This window comes from Sitophilus oryzae, unplaced genomic scaffold (assembly GCF_002938485.1).
Source record: "Sitophilus oryzae breed Bouriz unplaced genomic scaffold, Soryzae_2.0 scaffold_979_pilon_pilon, whole genome shotgun sequence".
In the NCBI taxonomy this organism is placed as follows: Eukaryota; Metazoa; Arthropoda; class Insecta; order Coleoptera; family Curculionidae; genus Sitophilus; species Sitophilus oryzae.
In genome coordinates, this window is record NW_022147615.1 from 365,673 (window position 1) to 388,249 (window position 22,577).

Here is a 22,577-nt window from a genome sequence, read left to right on the forward strand (position 1 = left end):
TACTACTTTTACGACGTTTACTTTTACGACGTCTGAAGAAATAAATAAATATTGGACAAAATGAAGTAAAGAATTACCAAATAGATTTTTCTCCTATATAACACATCCATACACTACATCGACTATGTTTTTTGTTTTATATGGAATTCGTTTTTTTTACTTACCCCTATCCTATTTTTTTTCGTGCTGTGGAAAATAACAGGGGTGTCGGTAGTCTATACAGACCAAAATATCTATGGCCCTTTCGGCCATTTGAAAAAACCACCCTTCATTCCACCTATCGCTATCGTCCAATAAATTCGCTACATTTTTTATTCCTTTACACCGATAGAAATATTCTTGTCGAGTTCAAAACTTCGTAAACTAAGAACAATATACATTATAATATTGTGAAAAAATTTTTTTTTAATTTGTTTTGTTCAAGTTTTTTGCTATTAGTTGGTCGAAAAATTTTACAAGTTGTTTTACATTTTTTTCAATAATTTTATTTGATAATAAAATAGTATTATTATCATCATCGTCATACGTAACGTTAGATACCAATTCCTTCAGTTGATTTCCTTCATTGAAGGAAAGATTGAGGGAAAGAGAGGAGTCGGCAGGAAGAGGATATCTATCATAGCTTCGCAACTCAGTCCCGTCCACTGGGGAATGAGGGAAGGAAGATCTTCCCTTGTTGGAGTAGATCTACTCCATACAATGCGAAATAAAGAAGAGTGAACTAATGTGATCGCGAACATCCATTAGGAGATTTGCAGCAGCAGCAGAAGAAGGATATTTCGACCTCTAGTCCCAAAAGAACCGCTAATTAATTTCGAGTCCCGGTTTTTTGATGGCTCAAAGGAACCGAGAATTCACGGTACTTTCGAGACCGGAATTTCCCCGTTCTGAACCCTACAACCAACCAGCCGAGTATATTTTTATCCGTGTATTTTTTCCTCACCAGTCTCTCTCTCCTTGTGTGTGTATGTGTCATTCGGACGGCCGTAAATCGGCCCTCTATCTGTCTCCGTCTCTCTCGCGGGGCCGCGGACACGGCCCGACCTATAATTAGGCCGTAAATTTAGCGGTGGAAATAAACGACGACAGCTCGCCATGTAGACCAATAGCCCGCGCAATTTGTGACAAACTAATTCGTGGCTTAAATAATCGCGCGTCCCCGACTCGACGTACGGTCGTTCCGATCGGATTGTTTTCCAACAAGAACGGGCCGGCTGATAGTCGAACTTTGTCCAGAAAAAGAAAATTTCAATTTAGAGGTACTTCGTTTTCTATGATATGGTATCCGTTAAAAAGAATGGTGAAAGTCAGTCACAAAGAGGATATGAAATGGCTTCTGACACAGCTACTAAACAAGAGCTTCAGTTAGTTCTACCATATTATACTCCAAGCAACACACGGCAATTTTTAATCCCCCTATCTGTCTTCATGACTATTGGCAATTGGGACTATGTTATTAGCGAATCTTAGATGGTTAAGATGTTCTCCATCTATTTTTAAGCCTTTGTGGGTCCAGTCCAGTTGCCGGAAGATTTCTTCTAGTGTTGCCGTAAACAGCTTTTGGGATATCGCATCTCCCTGTCGTATAGTCTATAAAATGAATAACTTTGAATTTTGACCGTTATTTTTTACCAACATGGCAAATATAAAATCCCTCTGTGAAAAAAGTTACTGACATTCTTTAAATTGAGTGCCTGAACGAATCAGATAGGTAACTCTTTTTACTTTCGTGAAATAGAAAAGGAAAATAATAAAACAAGTGACAGTTCTTCCTCTTCTTGCAAAAATCAACACGCAATGTCATAATCGTCAAAAGTAAAATGTTATTAGCTTTTGACATTTCCAAATATCAGACCAATGCCGTCTCAAATAGAACAGCCACGGAGCGAGATTTATGACGTCACGCTAGTTAGATACTACGGATTAATAAATATGTTGTAGAATACATGGAAAAAATAATTATTCCTCGTATTTTTGGTTTGTATTTTAAAAATGAATAGTTTACATGAAATATACAGATTTATTTATTTATTTAGCGTATGGCGTACATGGATTTAATTACAACATCAAATGTATATATTCAAACACAATATAACATGTAAACAGATTGTCACAAATTGTAAAAATAAAACTAGATATCTAAAAAGTTATACACAAAACATATTACAAAAAGTACACTTAAATTTTAAAATCTAGGCTATTGATCCAGTTCAACACGGTGTCTGTGGCTTCAAAGAAATCACTCGCTTTTCCTCCATATGCTGTAAGAGGGCATTCAGTTACAATGTGATGAACAGTTTGACGTGGTTCTCCGCAGTCACAAGTCGGTGATCCGGTCAGTCCCCATTTATAAAAAGAATCACAACATATGCCATGAAACGTTCTTACCCTGTTGAGAACCTTCCACTCGTGGCGGGGCAGCTCCATCCCTGGTAGAGCTGCTGTAGGGTCGATGACATAAGCTGCTTGATCTGGTTTCAAAGAGTTCCAGTACTCCCTCCATTTATCATTTATACTGAAGTTTTCTCCCAAAAGTTGTTCTGCTAATAGTAGTGGGGGGATCTACACTTCAGTCTTCGCAGACGGGCATCTGGCAAGTCGTTGTGGACTGGAAGGTGGGGATTTGATAATATTTTCTGATATTCCTTAACGAGTCTTTCCTGTCTTCGAATACTGGGAGGTGCAATATGACTCAGAGTGGGCAGCCAAGGTAGAGGTGTGCTTGTTAAACAGCCGCTGACTATTCTCATAGTCTCATTAAGTTTGGTGTCAATTATCTTTACGTGGCAGCTGTTTAGCCAAACTGGAGCGCAATATTCAGCAACTGAGTAAACTAGGCTGAGAGCTGATGTTTTAAGAGTGGATGCGTTTGCGCTTAAGTAGTACCACCAAAGTTTGTGTATTATATTATTTCTAGTAGTTATTTTAGCTGCGGTATTCTCTAGATGCCTTTTATAAGAGAGTGTTCGGTCCACTGTTACTCCCTAGATATTTTGGATAAGGGGTTATAACGTAGCAAGTTGTTATTGAAGTATACTTTGGGGCTCCAGGCGTGCTTGTTTATTATTGAGATGAAAGCACGACACTTCAGTTTTATTCATATTTGGGATTTTTGGGTCTCCAGTTTGCGAAATATTTTCCGATGGCAAGCTAAATCGTCAGCATGCCAAATTTTGTTGACGTTGTATGTGGAATGTCGGAGATATATAGATTAAACAGTACCGGTGCAGAGTCGCGCCGAGAGGAGGCCCATTATTAAGATGTCTTATTTACTCCTGTTTTCCTGTTATTATTTGGAAGGGCCTGTCGCACAGCATGTTGTTTAATAATAGAGATGCTATTCTACTGCATGGTACTACGTTGAGAATTTGTATAGAAGACCTTCTCTCCAGACCGTGTCATACAAGTCATCAGTCAAGTCAACATACATCACAGTCGTCTTCAGCTGTTTTTGGAATCCTGCTTCAATGTGTGTTGTTAGGCTGAGTACCTGGTCCACACAGCTACGATGCGGTCTGAATCCAGCCTGTTCAACAGGAGTATGTTCCAATATCAATGGGCCTATTCGGTTTAATAGCATACGTTCTAGAAGTTTGTAGCATGAACTTAATCAGGCTATTGGGCGGTAGTTTTCAGGCAAGTTCTTAGGTTTGTTTGGCTTTAGAACTGCAACTATTTTGGATTTCTTGAGCTCTATTGGAATATGCCCTGTTCGTAGGATATCGGAATAGAATTTACTCAGCCACATTCTTGTATGTTTCCCGCAGTTTTTGAGGAATTCGGGGCGAATTCCATCGAATCCAGGAGCTTTACCAGATTTGGTGTTTTCCAGTGCTTTATCGACTTCTTCCACAGAGAATGACTTGGCGTATTCAGAGTGGGCACTTGCTTTTTGGCGGCAGATTGTCAGTTGTTTTTTAATATTTGCGTTTTGTTGTTTGCTGCTAGGGGCCTTAGAGAGTGTTATCACTTTTGCAGCGATTTGGTCTGCTGATACTTCCGGTGGTTCACGAGTGGGTGGGTTAGAGCTGCCCAGTTTCCTCAGAAGGCTCCAAGCCCCCTGCTAGATTTTTTGAAATCCATTCTACCTGTCGTTTCTTCCCATTTTTTACAGCGTTCTATATCAAGACGATTAAGGAGCTCGTCTGCTATCTCAGAGTCTCCGTTGTTCTGAAATTCCTGATAGAGCTGTTCCATGTCGTCGCTCCATCCTGGGACATATTCCTTTCGAAATCCACGTGGTATACACTTTTTTGCTGTTGTTATACGGCTTTGCCAAATCTACCATAATTGTGTGGCTTTTAGGAGGGATCCATCTGATTCTAAAATTTTTGATTTTCTTGGGATTTAGGTTCGGGAAAAACGCTGATTAAGTTTTCATTTGGTTTCATTATTTTTTATTTGGTTTAAAAAAAAACGTTTCGGCTAACATTATAGCCTTCATCACTGTTGTGTCATATGAAGAAAAATAGTGTCGAATATAATCCAAAAAATTACATATAAAATATTCACACCACACACCGCATAATGTTTACTGCAATTAATAACCTAATATAAACTTGTCAAAAGATCACCACATATTTTTTTAAATTATTATTCTTAACACTAAAACTATCTACATGGAGTACGATTTCAGCCATAGTCAATGTAGATAAGACTATAAGACTTTAACACCTTATAGCTACGAAACAAAGCAGATTCGGACCTATGTTGATATGGCAAATAAATCTTTGTTTTTTGAAATACCCTGTAAAACTTCTATTGCCATGAAGAAGTAAATCTAACATAAGTTGGTCGAGATAAAAAATCACAATCCACGAGCGAAAATTCACTTTGTCGTATACCCCGTTTTTCTAAAGCCTCCAGCTCGACGGGAGACGGTACCTCGGTACCGTTGCGGGGTACCGCAGACGGCGCTCCGCGGCACCCAATTTGATCGATCAATCTCCCGACGACGGACTTAATAGCGTTCGCCACGGTCATTATTAAATTTGTTGCTTTGCGAGAGGCGACTTAATAGGATGCGAGAGAGGCGCCCAGTCACTACCTTCAAGCTACACTTAATTGAATATCGAATTTCGTACCACCTGTACAGGGTGAGCCTTTTTTCATGCAGTGTCGCATTGAGTGTACTATTCAAACCATTGCACAGTGATTTCCAGATAGGTCATTACTTAGAAATACTAATTTCAAAATGTTTGCATGAAACTGTTGCTAATACGTTTCTTATAGTCCCCTGTAAACCATACATAATAAATATATATATTTCGAGTAAATTTTTTTCTTAATTTATATGTATATTTTTAAAACCATTTTTTCATAGTTAGGTTTCCATAATTATAATATACTTAATATGCCTAATACTTTAATTATTATATACTTAATATCCTATACTATATAAACAAATACCTCCCTTCATCTTTTGGGCACCTAAAGAACGATATATTGTCTGTCATTCTACTTTCACAACCATCCACTGCACAAATATTTCTAGTAGACATTTTATTCACAATTCGAACAAACCAACTAAAACACTATTTTTGGTTCACCCTATGCGTCGGACCGAAAACGAAACTAAAACTTGGAACGCTGTGTACACGTCGAGCAACGGATGTAGACTGACCCAAGTCTACAAGACAGGCGGGGAACGGCGGGAGGAATTTTGATTCGGGCGAAGAGTGGGTCAACTGATATATTAATATTCTTTAAACTGTGGTTCTATTCGGAGTAAAAATGACTTTTTGTGCCTCGGCTGTATGTCAAACTTACAGCCTCGCCACAAAGAGTGCCATTTCTCTTCAAACACATAATATACTAATATAAATTTACACTATTATATATAGCCAAACCAAGTGTAGCGATATATGAAACAACCCCAGAGTTCCCAACTGGCAAAGTATAAGTACCACAGGGAGATGTCACCAAAGCTGTTTACGGCAACATTAGAAGAAATCTGCCGTCAACTGGACTGGAGCAAGAAAGAACCGTAACCGGCTCACCCTGTAGGGTCCAAAACGAATTCAATAAGCACGAAGTCTGTTGTAATCACCGCTAAAAGTACACCTCGTCACCCAGATAACGTATCTCGCTAAATGACTAATGATGCGTTCGCTTAGAATGTGCCCAGTCATCGGAACGCTGCGCACCTCCCTGGGCCCTCGGCTATATTATTCACGAAATATTTATACGTATACACACTAGTGTTTATTTTGTCCCGCTGGGAACACAAATTGGTTCGGAGCGAGGTCCACGCGTCCCAAAACGACGCCATGTTCTCTAGGTTTCAGGCTATTACAACACTTGTCTTTATATTCTAATTTACAATTAATTACGAGGTTTTTGATTATTATAATATCACTTTAAATAACATTATTATCACCAAAAGAATATATTAAAACCGAAGTATAACGAGAAAACTTTCCTGGACTGGGTCCGTTTGAACTGGATGGCATGTGTCCATCAGCAGTTTACCATCAGCTGAAGAAGTACGATTCTTGAGTTGGAGGGTTTAAATTCATTATTAAATAACATTATTATCACCAAAAGAATATTTTAAAACCGAAGTATAATGAGAAAACCTCCCTGGACTTTGTCCTTTTGAACTGTATGGCATATGTCCATCAGCAGTTTACCATTAGCTGAAGAAGTATGATTATTGAGTTGGATGGTTTAAATTCATTATTAAATAACATTATTATCACCAAAAGAGGATATTAAAACCGAAGTATAATGAAAAAACATTCATGGACTGGGTCCTTTCGAACTGGATGGCATGTGTCCATCAGCAGTTTACCATTAGCTGAGGAAGTATGATTCTTCAGTTGGGGGGTTTAAATTCATTACTAAATATCATTATTATCACCAAAAGAATATATTAACACTGAAATATAATGAGAAAACATTCCTGGACTGAGTCCTTTTGAACTGGATGGCATATGTCCATCAGCAGTTTACCAATAGCTGAAGAAGTACGTTTCTTGGATTGGGGGGTATAAATTCAGTATTAAATAACATTATTATCATCAAAAGAATATGTTAATAGCGAATTATAACGAAAAAACTTTCCTGGACTGGGTCCTTTCAAACTCGATGGCATGTGTCCATCAGCAGTTTACCAATAGCTGAAGAAGTACGTTTCTTGGATTGGGGGGTATAAATTCAGTATTAAATAACATTATTATCATCAAAAGAATATGTTAATAGCGAATTATAACGAAAAAACTTTCCTGGACTGGGTCCTTTCAAACTCGATGGCATGTGTCCATCAGCAGTTTACCAATAGCTGAAGAAGTACGTTTCTTGGATTGGGGGGTATAAATTCAGTATTAAATAACATTATTATCATCAAAAGAATATATTAAAAGCGAATTATAACCAGAAATCTTTCCTGGACTGGGTCCTTTCGAACTCGATGGCATGTGTCCATCAGCAGTTTACCAATAGCTGAAGAAGTACGTTTCTTGGATTGGGGGGTATAAATTCAGTATTAAATAACATTATTATCATCAAAAGAATATGTTAAAAACGAATTATAACGAAAAAACTTTCCTGGACTGGGTCCTTTCGAACTCGATGGCATGTGTCCATCAGGAGTTTACCATTAGCTGAAGAAGTACGTTTCTTGGATTGGGGGATATAAATTCAGTATTAAATAACATTATTATCACCAAAAGAATATATTAACACCGAAATATAATGAGAAAACATTCCTGGACTGGGTCCTTTTGAACTGGATGGCATATGTCCATCAGCAGTTTACCATTAGCCGAAGAAGTATGATTCTTCAGTTGGGGGGTTTAAATTCATTACTAAATAACATTATTATCACCAAAAGAATATATTAAATCCAAATTATAACGAGAAAACTTTCCTGGTCTGGGTCCTTTTGAACTGGATGGCATATGTCCATCAGCAGTTTACCAATAGCTGAAGAAGTACGTTTCTTGGATTGGGGGGTATAAATTCAGTATTAAATAACATTATTATCATCAAAAGAATATGTTAAAAGCGAATTATAACGAAAACACTTTCCTGGACTGGGTCCTTTCGAACTCGATGGCATGTGTCCATCAGCAGTTTACCAATAGCTGAAGAAGTACGTTTCTTGGATTGGGGGGTATAAATTCAGTATTAAATAACATTATTATCATCAAAAGAATATATTAAAACCAAATTATAACGAGAAAACTTTCCTGGACTGGGTCCTTTCGAAGTCGATGGCATGTGTCCATCAGGAGTTTACCATTAGCTGAAGAAGTACGTTTCTTGGATTGAGGGGTATAAATTCAGTATTAAATAACATTATTATCATCAAAAGAATATATTAAAAGCGAGTTATAACCAGAAAACTTTCCTGGACTGGGTCCTTTCGAACTCGATGGCATGTGTCCATCAGCAGTTTACCAATAGCTGAAGAAGTACGTTTCTTGGATTGGGGGGTATAAATTCAGTATTAAATAACATTATTATCATCAAAAGAATATGTTAAAAGCGAATTATAACGAAAAAACTTTCCTGGACTGGGTCCTTTCGAACTCGATGGCATGTGTCCATCAGGAGTTTACCATTACCTGAAGAAGTACGTTTCTTGGATTGGGGGTATAAATTCAGTATTAAATAACATTATTATCATCAAAAGAATATATTAAAAGCGAATTATAACCAGAAAACTTTCCTGGACTGGGTCCTTTCGAACTCGATGGCATGTGTCCATCAGCAGTTTACCAATAGCTGAAGAAGTACGTTTCTTGGATTGGGGGGTGTAAATTCAGTATTAAATAACATTATTATCATCAAAAGAATATATTAAAACCAAATTATAACGAGAAAACTTTCCTGGACTGGGTCCTTTCGAAGTCGATGGCATGTGTCCATCAGGAGTTTACCATTAGCTGAAGAAGTACGTTTCTTGGATCGGGGGGTATAAATTCAGTATTAAATAACATTATTATCATCAAAAGAATATATTAAAAGCGAATTATAACCAGAAAACTTTCCTGGACTGGGTCCTTTCGAACTCGATGGCATGTGTCCATCAGCAGTTTACCAATAGCTGAAGAAGTACGTTTCTTGGATTGGGGGGTGTAAATTCAGTATTAAATAACATTATTATCATCAAAAGAATATATTAAAACCAAATTATAACGAGAAAACTTTCCTGGACTGGGTCCTTTCGAAGTCGATGGCATGTGTCCATCAGGAGTTTACCATTAGCTGAAGAAGTACGTTTCTTGGATTGGGGGGTATAAATTCAGTATTAAATAACATTATTATCATCAAAAGAATATATTAAAAGCGAATTATAACCAGAAAACTTTCCTGGACTGGGTCCTTTCGAACTCGATGGCATGTGTCCATCAGCAGTTTACCAATAGCTGAAGAAGTAGGTTTCTTGGATTGGAGGGTATAAATTCAGTATTAAATAACATTATTATCATCAAAAGAATATATTAAAACCAAATTATAACGAGAAAACTTTCCTGGACTGGGTCCTTTCGAAGTCGATGGCATGTGTCCATCAGGAGTTTACCAATAGCTGAAGAAGTACGTTTCTTGGATTGGGGGGTATAAATTCAGTATTAAATAACATTATTATCATCAAAAGAATATATTAAAACCAAATTATAACCAGAAAACTTTCCTGGACTGGGTCCTTTCGAACTCGATGGCATGTGTCCATCAGCAGTTTACCAATAGCTGAAGAAGTACGTTTCTTGGATTGGGGGGTATAAATTCAGTATTAAATAACATTATTATCATCAAAAGAATATGTTAAAAGCGAATTATAACCAGAAAACTTTCCTGGACTGGGTCCTTTCGAAGTCGATGGCATGTGTCCATCAGGAGTTTACCATTAGGTGAAGAAGTACGTTTCTTGGATTGGGGGGTATAAATTCAGTATTAAATAACATTATTATCATCAAAAGAACATGTTAAATACGAATTATAACAAAAAAACTTTCCTGGACTGGGTCCTTTCGAACTCGATGGCATGTGTCCATCAGCAGTTTACCAATAGCTGAAGAAGTACGTTTTTTGGATTGGGGGGTATAAATTCTTTATTAAATAACATTATTATCATCAAAAGAATATATTTAAACAGAAGTATAATGAGAAAACTTCCCTGGACTGGGTCCTTTCGAACTCGATGGCATATGTCCATCAGGAGTTTACCATTAACTGAAGAAGTACGTTTCCTTGATTGGAGGGTATAAATTCATTTTTAAATAACATTATTATCATGAAAAGAATATATTAAAAGCGAATTATAACGAGAAAACTTTCCTGGACTGGGTCCTTTCGAACTCGATGGCATGTGTCCATCAGCAGTTTACCAATAGCTGAAGAAGTACGTTTCTTGGATTGGGGGGTATAAATTCAGTATTAAATAACATTATTATCATCAAAAGAATATGTTAAAAGGAAATTATAACGAAAAAACTTTCCTGGACTGGGTCCTTTCGAACTCGATGGCATGTGTCCATCAGCAGTTTACCAATAACTGAAGAAGTACGTTTCTTGGATTGGGGGGTATAAATTCAGTATTAAATAACATTATTATTATCAAAAGAACATGTTAAAAATGAATTATAACGAAAAAACTTTCCTGGACTGGGTCCTTTCAAACTCAATGGCATGTGTCCATCAGCAGTTTACCAATAGCTGAAGAAGTACGTTTCTTGGATTGGGGGGTATAAATTCAGTATTAAATAACATTATTATCATCAAAAGAATATGTTAAAAGCGAATTATAACGAAAAAACTTTCCTGGACTGGGTCCTTTCGAACTCGATGGCATGTGTCCATCAGCAGTTTACCAATAGCTGAAGAAGTACGTTTCTTGGATTGGGGGGTATAAATTCAGTATTAAATAACATTATTATCATCAAAAGAATATGTTAAAAGCGAATTATAACGAAAAAACTTTCCTGGACTGGGTCCTTTCGAACTCGATGGCATGTGTCCATCAGCAGTTTACCAATAGCTGAAGAAGTACGTTTCTTGGATTGGGGGGTATAAATTCAGTATTAAATAACATTATTATCATCAAAAGAATATGTTAAAAGCGAATTATAACGAAAAAACTTTCCTGGACTGGGTCCTTTCGAACTCGATGGCATGTGTCCATCAGCAGTTTACCAATAGCTGAAGAAGTACGTTTCTTGGATTGGGGGGGTATAAATTCAGTATTAAATAACATTAATATCATCAAAAGAATATGTTAAAAGCGAATTATAACGAAAAAACTTTCCTGGACTGGGTCCTTTCGAACTCGATGGCATGTGTCCATCAGCAGTTTACCAATAGCTGAAGAAGTACGTTTCTTGGATTGGGGGGTATAAATTCAGTATTAAATAACATTATTATCATCAAAAGAATATATTAAAAGCGAATTATAACCAGAAAACTTTCCTGGACTGGGTCCTTTCGAACTCGATGGCATGTGTCCATCAGCAGTTTACCAATAGCTGAAGAAGTACTTTTCTTGGATTGGGGGGTATAAATTCAGTATTAAATAACATTATTATCATCAAAAGAATATGTTAAAAGCGAATTATAACGAAAAAAATTTTCCTGGACTGGGCCCTTTCGAACTCGATGGCATGTGTCCATCAGCAGTTTACCAATAGCTGAAGAAGTACGTTTCTTGGATTGGGGGGTATAAATTCAGTATTAAATAACATTATTATCATCAAAAGAATATGTTAAAAGCGAATTATAACGAGAAAACTTTCCTGGACTGGGTCCTTTCGAACTCGATGGCATATGTCCATCAGCAGTTTACCAATAGCTGAAGAAGCACGTTTCTTGGATTGGGGGGTATAAATTCAGTATTAAATAACATTATTATCATCAAAAGAATATATTAAAGGCGAATTATAACCAGAAAACTTTCCTGGACTGGGTCCTTTCGAACTCGATGGCATGTGTCCATCAGCAGTTTACCAATAGCTGAAGAAGTACGTTTCTTGGATTGGGGGGTATAAATTCAGTATTAAATAACATTATTATCATCAAAAGAATATGTTAAAAGCGAATTATAACGAAAAAACTTTCCTGGACTGGGTCCTTTCGAACTCGATGGCATGTGTCCATCAGCAGTTTACCAATAGCTGAAGAAGTACGTTTCTTGGATTGGGGGGTATAAATTCAGTATTAAATAACATTATTATCATCAAAAGAATATATTAAAACCAAATTATAACGAGAAAACTTTCCTGGTCTGGGTCCTTTTGAACTGGATGGCATGTGTCCATCAGCAGTTTACCATCAGCTGAAGAAGTACGATTCTTGAGTTGGAGGGTTTAAATTCATTATTAAATAACATTATTATCACCAAAAGAATGTATTAAAACCGAAATATAATGAGAAAACATTCCTGGACTGAGTCCTTTTGAACTGGATGACATATGTCCATCAGCAGTTTACCATTAACTGAAGAAGTATGATTCTTCAGTGGGGGGGTTTAAATTCATTACTAAATAACATTATTATCACCAAAAGAATATATTAACACCGAAATATAATGAGAAAACATTCCTGGACTGGGTCCTTTTGAACTGGATGGCATATGTCCATCAGCAGTTTACCATTAGCCGAAGAAGTATGATTCTTCAGTTGGGGGGTTTAAATTCATTACTAAATAACATTATTATCACCAAAAGAATATATTAAAACCAAATTATAACGAGAAAACTTTCCTGGTCTAGGTCCTTTTGAACTGGATGGCATATGTCCATCAGCAGTTTACCATTAGCTGAAGAAGTATGATTCTTCAGTTGGGGGGTTTAAATTCATTACTAAATGACATTATTATCACCAAAAGAATATATTAAAACCAAATTAAAACGAGAAAACTTTCCTGGTCTGGGTCCTTTTGAACTGGATGGCATATGTCCATCAGCAGTTTACCATTAGCTGAAGAAGTATGATTCTTCAGTTGAGGGGTTTAAATTCATTACTAAATAACATTATTATCACCAAAAGAATATACTAAAACCAAATTATAACGAGAAAACATTCCTGGACTGAGTCCTTTTGAACGGGATGACATATGTCCATCAGCAGTTTACCATTAGCTGAAGAAGTATGATTCTTCAGTTGGGGGGTTTAAATTCATTACTAAATAACATTATTATCACCAAAAGATTATATTAACACCGAAATATAATGAGAAAACATTCCTGGACTGGGTCCTTTTGAACTGGATGACATATGTCCATCAGCAGTTTACCATTAGCCGAAGAAGTATGATTCTTCAGTTGGGGGGTTTAAATTCATTACTAAATAACATTATTATCACCAAAAGAATATATTAAAACCAAATTATAACGAGAAAACTTTCCTGGTCTGGGTCCTTTTGAACTGGATGGCATGTGTCCATCAGCAGTTTACCATCAGCTGAAGAAGTACGATTCTTGAGTTGGAGGGTTTAAATTCATTATTAAATAACATTATTATCACCAAAAGAATATTTTAAAACCGAAGTATAATGAGAAAACCTCCCTGGACTTTGTCCTTTTGAACTGTACGGCATATGTCCATCAGCAGTTTACCATTAGCTGAAGAAGTATGATTCGGGGGGTACAAATTCATTATTAATTATAAAATTATTATATCCTCAGCTACATGAAATTGTATTTGTACACAGGTTTTTCTGTTTAGACAAGATGATAAAATCGATCTAGTAGAATAGGAGGTAGAAGATTAAAAATCAAAATAAAACAAACAAATGTCTATTTGAAAATGTAGCCACGAAACGCGCATAGAAAAAAAAATAAAAAAGAGAAAGACAGTTATAAAGTAAAGAGAACAGAGTTGATCAGTTGGCAGTTCGTCAAGAGCCTTGTCAAATCGTTGTAGGAACATTAATAATAAAACGAACGGAACGCGCGCGTCGTGGTACCCCGCCGTTTTTATAGTCACTTTGACCGTTTAGTCTTGGCATCGGGTTGCAAGTCATCTGACAGGCAATCATCAACGGCCGGGCCCTCGCGCACAAGGAGCGAAAGTGCTGGACTCGGTCGTTCGCTCGTTGTTTTTTTTCTAATTAAAATTACGGACAGTACTGGCCAGAACGCTGAAAATATCGAAACGGGCATCTATACTTTATTTATTAATCTACGACAATGTCATTATGACACATTTAATATTGTCATTTGGATGTCATTATGAATTCATAATAACACGCAAATTTTAAAATAAGAAACAAGCAAAAAAAGGTAACCTACCTAAATACGTTTATTTATTGTAAACATTAATTACAATATCAGTACAATTGGTTAAATTAATTCCAGACGATGACAGGTGAGTTGAATTTTTAGAAAGTAAATTTATTTCCTGAGTGCTTGACCTTGTTGAAGACCCATCATTGCCAGAAATGTTACCCAAAATATTACATGGCACTTTTTTCTTATTTTCTTTGGCATTTTCTATATAGCTCTCTGCCACTGTGTTAGAGCGCCAACCACCATATCTTTTAACAGTTAATAAATCCACTCCTGAATCTGCAAGCAACGACGCAGACGATCTACTGAAACAATGTCCAGTCTACTATTTTTGATTCCTTTCCCTTTACACCAATCTTCAAGTTTTACATAGGCTTGCTTACAAAATTGAACATCAGTAATTGAGTTGTCAAAATGGAAACAATCAACAAGCACGGTTACCACGGCGCGGCGTCGACTAATATGGGCACCTGATAATTTTGAATTTTAATTTTTATGAGGATATCTCTGATATTTTAAATTAAATCTAGTTTTTATAGTAGATGTCTCGCCGTTTCTTGTCATTTTCCTGAGCTGAAACTTCATTGGTACATCATAATATAATAATTTTATTTAACTTTTTCTCTTATACAGTGGTGGCCAAAAGTATGGAATTTTTTTACTTTTTAAAATATCACAGAAAATATTGCTATGCTTAAACTCTCAGGAATATAAATGAACAGCTTATCAGCAAATAAAAGTATTCCAAAAATTACACAGCGAAAAAAATCTGTTTAGCAGTTTTTGTAGGAGAACAATAGATTTCTTGTGGCCAAAAGTATGGAAACCATAAATAAATATATTAAAACTATTTAGTTTAAGCTGATAAACGGTACGATTTGCTTCAGATAAATATAAACATCATGCCCAAGTCTAAATATTTCTCTACGGATTTAAAAAATAAAATAGTTGAATTATACAAGAGCGGTTATAAACAAATTCAAATAAGTAAAAATTTAAACATTTTAAAAGGCACCGTTTCGAAAATAATTCGTAAATTTAATAAAACAGGTAACGTTTCAACAGCTTTTAAGTCAGGAATACCAAGAAAGTTGTGCAACAGGACAATGAAAGTAATGAAGAGAATATCAATGGGAGATCCAAGAAAAACATCCACAGACATTTCTCGAGAAATGGGTGAAAGGGGAATATCGGTGTCTGCACGCACGGTGAGAAGAATGGCATGGGACTTTTTGGAAGAGTTGCGGTGAAGAAACCACTAATATCAAAGAAAAATAGGATGGCCCGCTTTAAATTTGCTCAAGATCATCTCACCTGGTCTTATCAGAAATGGAATATTGTACTGTTTAGCGACGAAAGCAAGTTTCAACTGTTTGGTAGTAACGGGAGACGTTATGTCCGAAGACCAAAAGGTACACGGTGCAGCCATAAGTACCAGATGCCTACAGTAAAACATGGGGGTGGGAGTATAATGGTATGGGGGTGTTTTTCTCGCTCAGGTGTTGGTCCTCTTGTTAAAATTGATGGGATAATGGATCGTTTTTTGTACAAAGACATATTGGAGAATAATATGCTGCCTCATTCTGATGAAGAAATGCCACTCAGATGGTTGTTCCAGCAAGACAATGATCCCAAGCACAAATCTCGGTTTGTTCAAAATTGGTTAAATGAACATAATGTTCCACTAATGGATTGGCCCTCACAGTCTCCGGATCTTAACCCCATAGAAAATGTATGGGACCATTTGGATAGCAAAATTGAAGCCATTCTATTTCAAATAAAAATGAATTATGGGAAGTGCTAAAAACTGAATGGGCGGCCATTTCCAGTAAAGATTGTACGAGATTGATCGATTCGATGCCACGAAGATGTAGAGAAGTAATTAATTCAAAGGGATATTCCACTAAATATTAGTAATTTTTATATTATCTTGAATTTTAATAAACATTCTTCTTAAGTTTCCATACTTTTGACCAAGAAAATATTCATAATTTTTTATATATTTTTTGATAGCTGTAATTTTTTATTTAAATGTATTAGGTTTTGTAGGAAATAATTTGTAGGTCACGATTATATAAGTCGTTTTATTTCATATTTCAATTTCTTAGCATAAATGACAAATTAAAATAGTTTCCATACTTTTGGCCACCACTGTATGTATCCAAACTGTCGTGTTTTAGTCGCGTGCTTCCCAAAATCAAATTTGAATATAATCCCTATTAAAATAAATCGTCGCAGGGGGGTGCTGTTGGGGACTTTGGAGGGGCACGGGTAGCACGGTCGTAGACGTTTGTTTTTGACCGTTATACCGGTCTGGTACAAGGATTTAAATGGGATAGGACCACGCGAGGTTGTTGATTTGGGGATTTTGTCCTTGAATCTGAGGAAAAATATTTTTTGTTTTTTTTAAATACTTTTTTTATTGGTTTGTTTCCCAGAAACATAAGTAAAAAAATATTTTAGAAATACTTTAGGTTTACTTATGTATGTGTCTGAGATTTATAGACTATAATCCTGGACAGTTTGGCAACACTGGGGACATCACAGGTCCAAATTGCATGTGGACACGACAAGTTGATTTGCCTAATTTTGGACGACTTATTTTTCGGCAGTTTTGGTTTTGTAAAAATCATGTTCAAAGATGAAGAATGGCCCATTTAGGTTAACTTATCAGAAATCAGACTGATGTAATCTTTACTTAAATTGCTAGAATCAAATTTTATTAAGGTTTTTTATTTCAATATAGAATAATCTATGTTATATGCGCTATAATATAATTAAATTATTTTTTTTTTGTTATCTTTTTTTTAGTTTATTTCAACGTAAGACAAAAGCTCCTCCTCTTATTTCATTTTAATCAAAGAAATATTGGTTTTCTAAATCTGACAACCTATTAAAGACAAAAAAAACCAATCTGCAAAAATAACGTAAAAAATAAGGAGAAAAACAAGAAAACAAACAACAACAAAAAAAGAAAGAGAAACAGGCGTTTACAAGCCAGCTAAATCAATAAGGCTAACCGACGGGTAGTTACAAATAATGCGAATATATTTATGGCTACAACTTATACTCGGGTTTAATATGCAGTTAAAAGATCATATCAACGAGTTAAAGTTATACGGACAGCGACGGGATAAAAAAGAACCATACAGGACGTACAGGGGATAGCCAAAAAGTGCTAAACGATATAGGTATAACATTAACTAACATAAGTTATATTGAGACATTAGGTATTTTTTTAAATTCTGTGTGTCATATTAACTATCTTTATTTCCCTCACTGGTTCTCTTTTATTTATCTTGTTTTTGCTGTTTCTCTACTTTTTTTTTAGTTCTGGTCAATGTTAAAATAGTCTTTGTTATCGCTTTGTGAAACAAGGATAAATAATATCGATCTTCTAATAAACCCAAGCATTGAAGCTTTTAAAGGGTGGTATATTCTAAAAGTACATAAAATTTACTAAAAATCCTGAAATTTTCATAATTTTATCACTAAGTGTACTATTTTTGTACACACTTCGAAAATGTGTTAAAAATCGCCAGAAATGGTCAATTTTTCGAAGTTTTTCCATACATATAGTCATGAAAATTGACGATTTTGATCAAGTCATAGGTTTTAATGAAACAAAAAATTAACTAATTCAAAGGCGTAGAATAAGAAAATATGGTCCGTTTTGGGATTAAGACTGCGTTACTAATTTTAGACAAAAATTTAACTATCATCAAAAATTGTTCAAAAACAAAGATTGAAAAAATCAACTTTCTAATAAAACTAAAGCATCAAAGCCTTTAAACGTTTATATATTCTAAAAGTACATAAAATTTCCTACAAATCCTGAAATTTTCATAATTTTGTCGCCAAATTTACTATTTTTGTACACACTTCGAAAATGTGTTAAAAATCGTCAAAAATGGACAATTTTTCGAAGTTTTCCATACATATAGTCATGAAAATTGACGATTTTGGTTATGTCACAGATTTTAATGAAACTTATGTTATATGTTACTAGTTGTAGACGAACTTTTAACTACCATCAAAAGTTATCGCCAAAAATTACAATTTTTCAAAGTATTTCCATACTATAGTCATGAAAATTGACGATTTTGGTCAAGTCACAGATTTTAATGAAACTAATGTTAGTAACTAATCAAAAGGCATAGAATAGTAAAATATAGTCCGCTTTGGGTTTAGGAGTACGTTACTAATTATAGATGAATGTTTAACTGTCATCAAAAGTTGTTCAAAAACAATAGTTGAATGAACCAAATTTCTAACAAAACGGAAGCATCAAAGCCTTTAAAGGTTTATATATTCTAAAAGTACATAAACTTTCCTACAAATCCTGCATTTTTCATAATTTTATCACTAAGTTTACTATTTTTCTAGACCCTCTAAAAATTTGTAAAAAATCGCCAAAAATTTCAATTTTTCGAAGTTTTTCCCTATACGAAACATACATGAAAATTGACGATTTTGGTCAAGTCACAGATTTTAATGAAACTAATGTTATTAACTATTTAAAAGGCATAGAATAGTAAAATATAGTCCGTTTTGGGCTTAGGAGTACGTTACTAATAATTGCAGACGAATTTTTAACTGTCATTAAAAATTGGTTCAAAAATAAGACTTGAATGAATCTAATTTCTAACAAAACGAAAGCATCAAAGCCTTTAAAGGTTTATATATTCCAAAAGTACATAAAATTTCCTACACATTTTGAATTTTTCATAATTTTATCATTAAGTTTACTATTTTTCTAAACCCTCTAAAAATTTGTAAAAAATCGCTTTTTTTTGAAAAAAAGTTTTTCCATACATATAGTCATGAAAATTGACGATTTTGATCAAGTCATAGGTTTTAATGAAACAAAAAATTAACTAATTCAAAGCCGTAGAATAAGAAAATATGGTCCGTTTTGGGATTAAGACTGCGTTACTAATTTTAGACAAAAATTTAACTATCATCAAAAATTGTTCAAAAACTAGGATTGAAAAAATCAACTTTCTAATAAAACTAAAGCATCAAAGCCTTTAACCTATTCCTTTACTCGAAACCACGGTACTTTCCGTAGTACCCGGTAGAGTGGGTGTCCGAAAACGAAAAGAAAAAAAACTATATACCTGATGCGCGGAGGGGAACGAGGGGCCGGGCAGTACCGCCGGTACTGATTTACGTGTATCGCGTTACCGGCAAAGATAGCGGCGATAATTTACTTCTGCGCAACGTTATTTATGCGTCGCGCACCATACAGGGGAAATTATTTTATCGGTACCTATCGGGTACCGCGGCGAAGACGAGACGGTAATAGAATCCCTTTTGGCTTCTGCGGTCGCATCAGAAAAATCGCATCAGTATCGGGGTTTTTACTCACTAAATACCGTGCATATCAGAGAAAAGGTTTGAATCCAATGTTTTTTTATAGAAATAACTTTTTGTGAAAACGTTTCGAAATTGTCAGTTTTGGATATTTATTTGAGATTCGAAATGAAATTCTTTTAGGCACTAGTATCTAAAAGTGACACTAGTGCCTAAAAGTAAAAAATAAAACGTTAGAAACAGTGAATAGTATACTAAACAACGAGTTTCGAAAACGACGTTTTGCACACCAGTTCGACAGTTTATTGTGAAGTTGTCACAAGTCGAACGAGTGTACAAAGAAGTTTTCGAACGAGTTTTTTACGCTATTTTTTCTACGACTACAAATTAGTGAAATAATTTGCGATGTAATGATGACACTTTTGTGACGGCTGCGTTGCGTTTGGCGTTTCAGCTAAACATTGGAGGTTAAAAATGTTAAAATTGGCACATGTCGTGTGCAAAATGACACATGCCGTTCGCTATATCCTTAGCACACAACAGTTTGCAAAACGCCAATTTCAGATCGAGTTTTCCGTGTCAAACTGCATTTTCTAGGCTAGTCGTAGAAAAAATATTGTAATACTAGTTTTGTAAATACTTTTGATTTCTTTGCCTGATATCCGGAAGGTTTTCTTTGTAAAAATGCAATAAGGTTTGTGAATTTGCTAATATCTACTACGTTTCTGTTCAGGTAAATCATGGTGCGGAGCATCGAATATTTACTCCACAGAGTTGACGGCTTCAAGGTAGTGGATTAACTTCAGAAAATAGGCTAGCAGTACGTTTTCTGTGAAATTCTCAACATGTTTTTCTTTGACCCAGGTTTCAAGGTTGTTGTAGGTGGTCTCGTATAAGTTTTTCGACTTCTCGGGCACTAACGTGGATAGCGCAGTTTCAGCAGCTTGTTGCATATCCAAAGACTCGTCATTATCACTCATTTTTTCACAAAACTTTCTAGGAAATACGGCGACGTTTGAACCTGACAGAACTTTGTCATTAAACAATACATAAACAATGACTTAGAAACCGATTATCATTCATAACATTCATTTCGCAAATTGTTACATAAATAACTATTTTTTACTGATTTTCTGTTAAATTATGTTTTTTTTTGTTACAGGGTGTTAGCGATGACTCAGAGACATCTACACAAACTCCCGTAAGTCATTATTGTATAAAGATATTTTCTATAATACAGGGTGGTCCGAACTGTATTCCGGAAACTTCGGCAGTATATTCTGCAGATAAAAATAAGTAAAAAAGTTCGTAGAAATGTATGTTATAAAATGCTTTGTTTCCGAGATACAGGGTGTAGAAGTTTCATTTGTATTTCGATTTTTTTCCAAATAATTTTTAAAGTAACGTCAATATTCTGTATAACTCTGTATAAAATGTCTTCTATATAACTCGTACAAAAGTGCTTAGTTTGCCCGATAGATGGTTAACTTTAAAAAAATAAAACACATCTTTTAAGATATTTTAAGAACCGTATAAGTAAAAAAGGTCGTATAAATGTATGTCCTAAAATCCTTAGTTACGGAGATACAGGGTGTAGAAGTTTCATTTCTATTTTGATTTTTTGATTTTTTCCAAATAATTTAGTAAGTAACGTCATATTTTGATGAAAATTGGTGTCTGGGAGTTTTTGACATGAGAAATTTGATTTTGATGTCAATATGACTCCTACTTGTGGAGGGCACCACCTACATAAGTTTTAACTGGTTTGAACTGGTTTGTCGTCCGTACCTGTATAAAACTACTGAGTAAAAAAATATATATTTAGGATGTTTTTTTTATGTAAAAAAGTGTTTTTGTTAAAACCGCTGCGAGTAATGGTTCTCGAGATATTTGGAATCGAAATTAGCAATACCTGTCATCATTGACATAAATTAAACATGTTTACTAAATGTTTTTCTGCCAAGAGTTCAACAGAAACTGTTTTATCATAATTTTTTCGAAGAAAAACTTAAAAAGTTCCCAAATTTATCATTTCACTCAAATAACTATCTACTCAACATGCATGTTTATTTTTTATCAACAATGACCTGTATTGACTATTTCTATTTAAGAGACATGAAATGAGACGGTGAAAACCGCATATTGTGAGGAGTTACGGGGTGTTTTTCAAAAATATGCATTTTTAACAAATCGCTGTAACTTTTTTGCTATGGAAAATTTTGTATTTTTATGAAAACATTTCCAAAGCACCTTTTCACATAGAATTTAATGGTTTAAGCATAATTTTTTAAAATTAATAATTTAAAAATTATCAACAGAAAATTTGATTTTTTATATGGGACACCCTGTATATTTTTAATTTATTGAAAATAATTTAAAATTACCTTTCCAAAAATATAACACACTTGATATTTTGCTCGATTCCTCTTCGAGATATAGAGTATATAAAAATTCGCCGGCTTTAAATAAGTAGGCTTTGAACGGCACCGGCACCGTAATGCAAAAAAATTCCAGCTGTGAGCATCAATTAAAACGAAAATAATATTTGCTATGAGAGATGCAGAATTTTATAACAATTTAAAATATATTTAACCAACATCAACACATTTAAACTATGTCTAATAACAATAAAAACAAATAGTAAACCAAGACATGAGATTTTGCTACAGGTGTTCGACATATCGACCGTCTTCTGTTATGGAGAGACGGGGCAGTTTTTGAATATTTCTCGCGGAATTCATTAATTCAGTGGAGGCGAAAGATACCCTCCCATAACTGCTAAGTATTTTTAATTCTTGTCTAGATTATACGGAAGAATAAGGAACCTTTATTCTTCCTCAAATATATCCATAGGATTAGATCCATGGGCACTAACTCAGGCGGCCTCGACGGCCAACGGCTGGGATCTTGGTTAGCTATCCAATTATTCTTGAAATTGGCTGCAAAAATTTGCTGATAACTTCGGCGTTCAGAGGCGGTGCGTCGTCTTGCTGGAAAAATGTTTTCGAGTTCCATTAGGGGCATATCATCAAT

The 22,577-nt window shown here is 35.0% G+C and overlaps 1 protein-coding gene across 4 annotated transcripts in view; it reads left to right on the top strand.

Moving 5' to 3' along the window:
• Positions 1 to 22,577, top strand: part of LOC115891191 (ankyrin repeat domain-containing protein SOWAHB) — a 329,208-nt gene that overhangs the window by 221,681 nt on the left and 84,950 nt on the right. For 3 of the 4 annotated variants that reach the window (XM_030911602.1, XM_030911598.1, XM_030911599.1), the window contains one exon: positions 20,707 to 20,745. The exons of the other annotated variant lie outside the window; for it this stretch is intronic. In XM_030911602.1, coding sequence (XP_030767462.1) covers positions 20,707 to 20,745 — 39 coding nt within the window. The remainder of the gene's footprint in view (positions 1 to 20,706; positions 20,746 to 22,577) is intronic. 4 annotated transcript variants of the gene reach the window in all.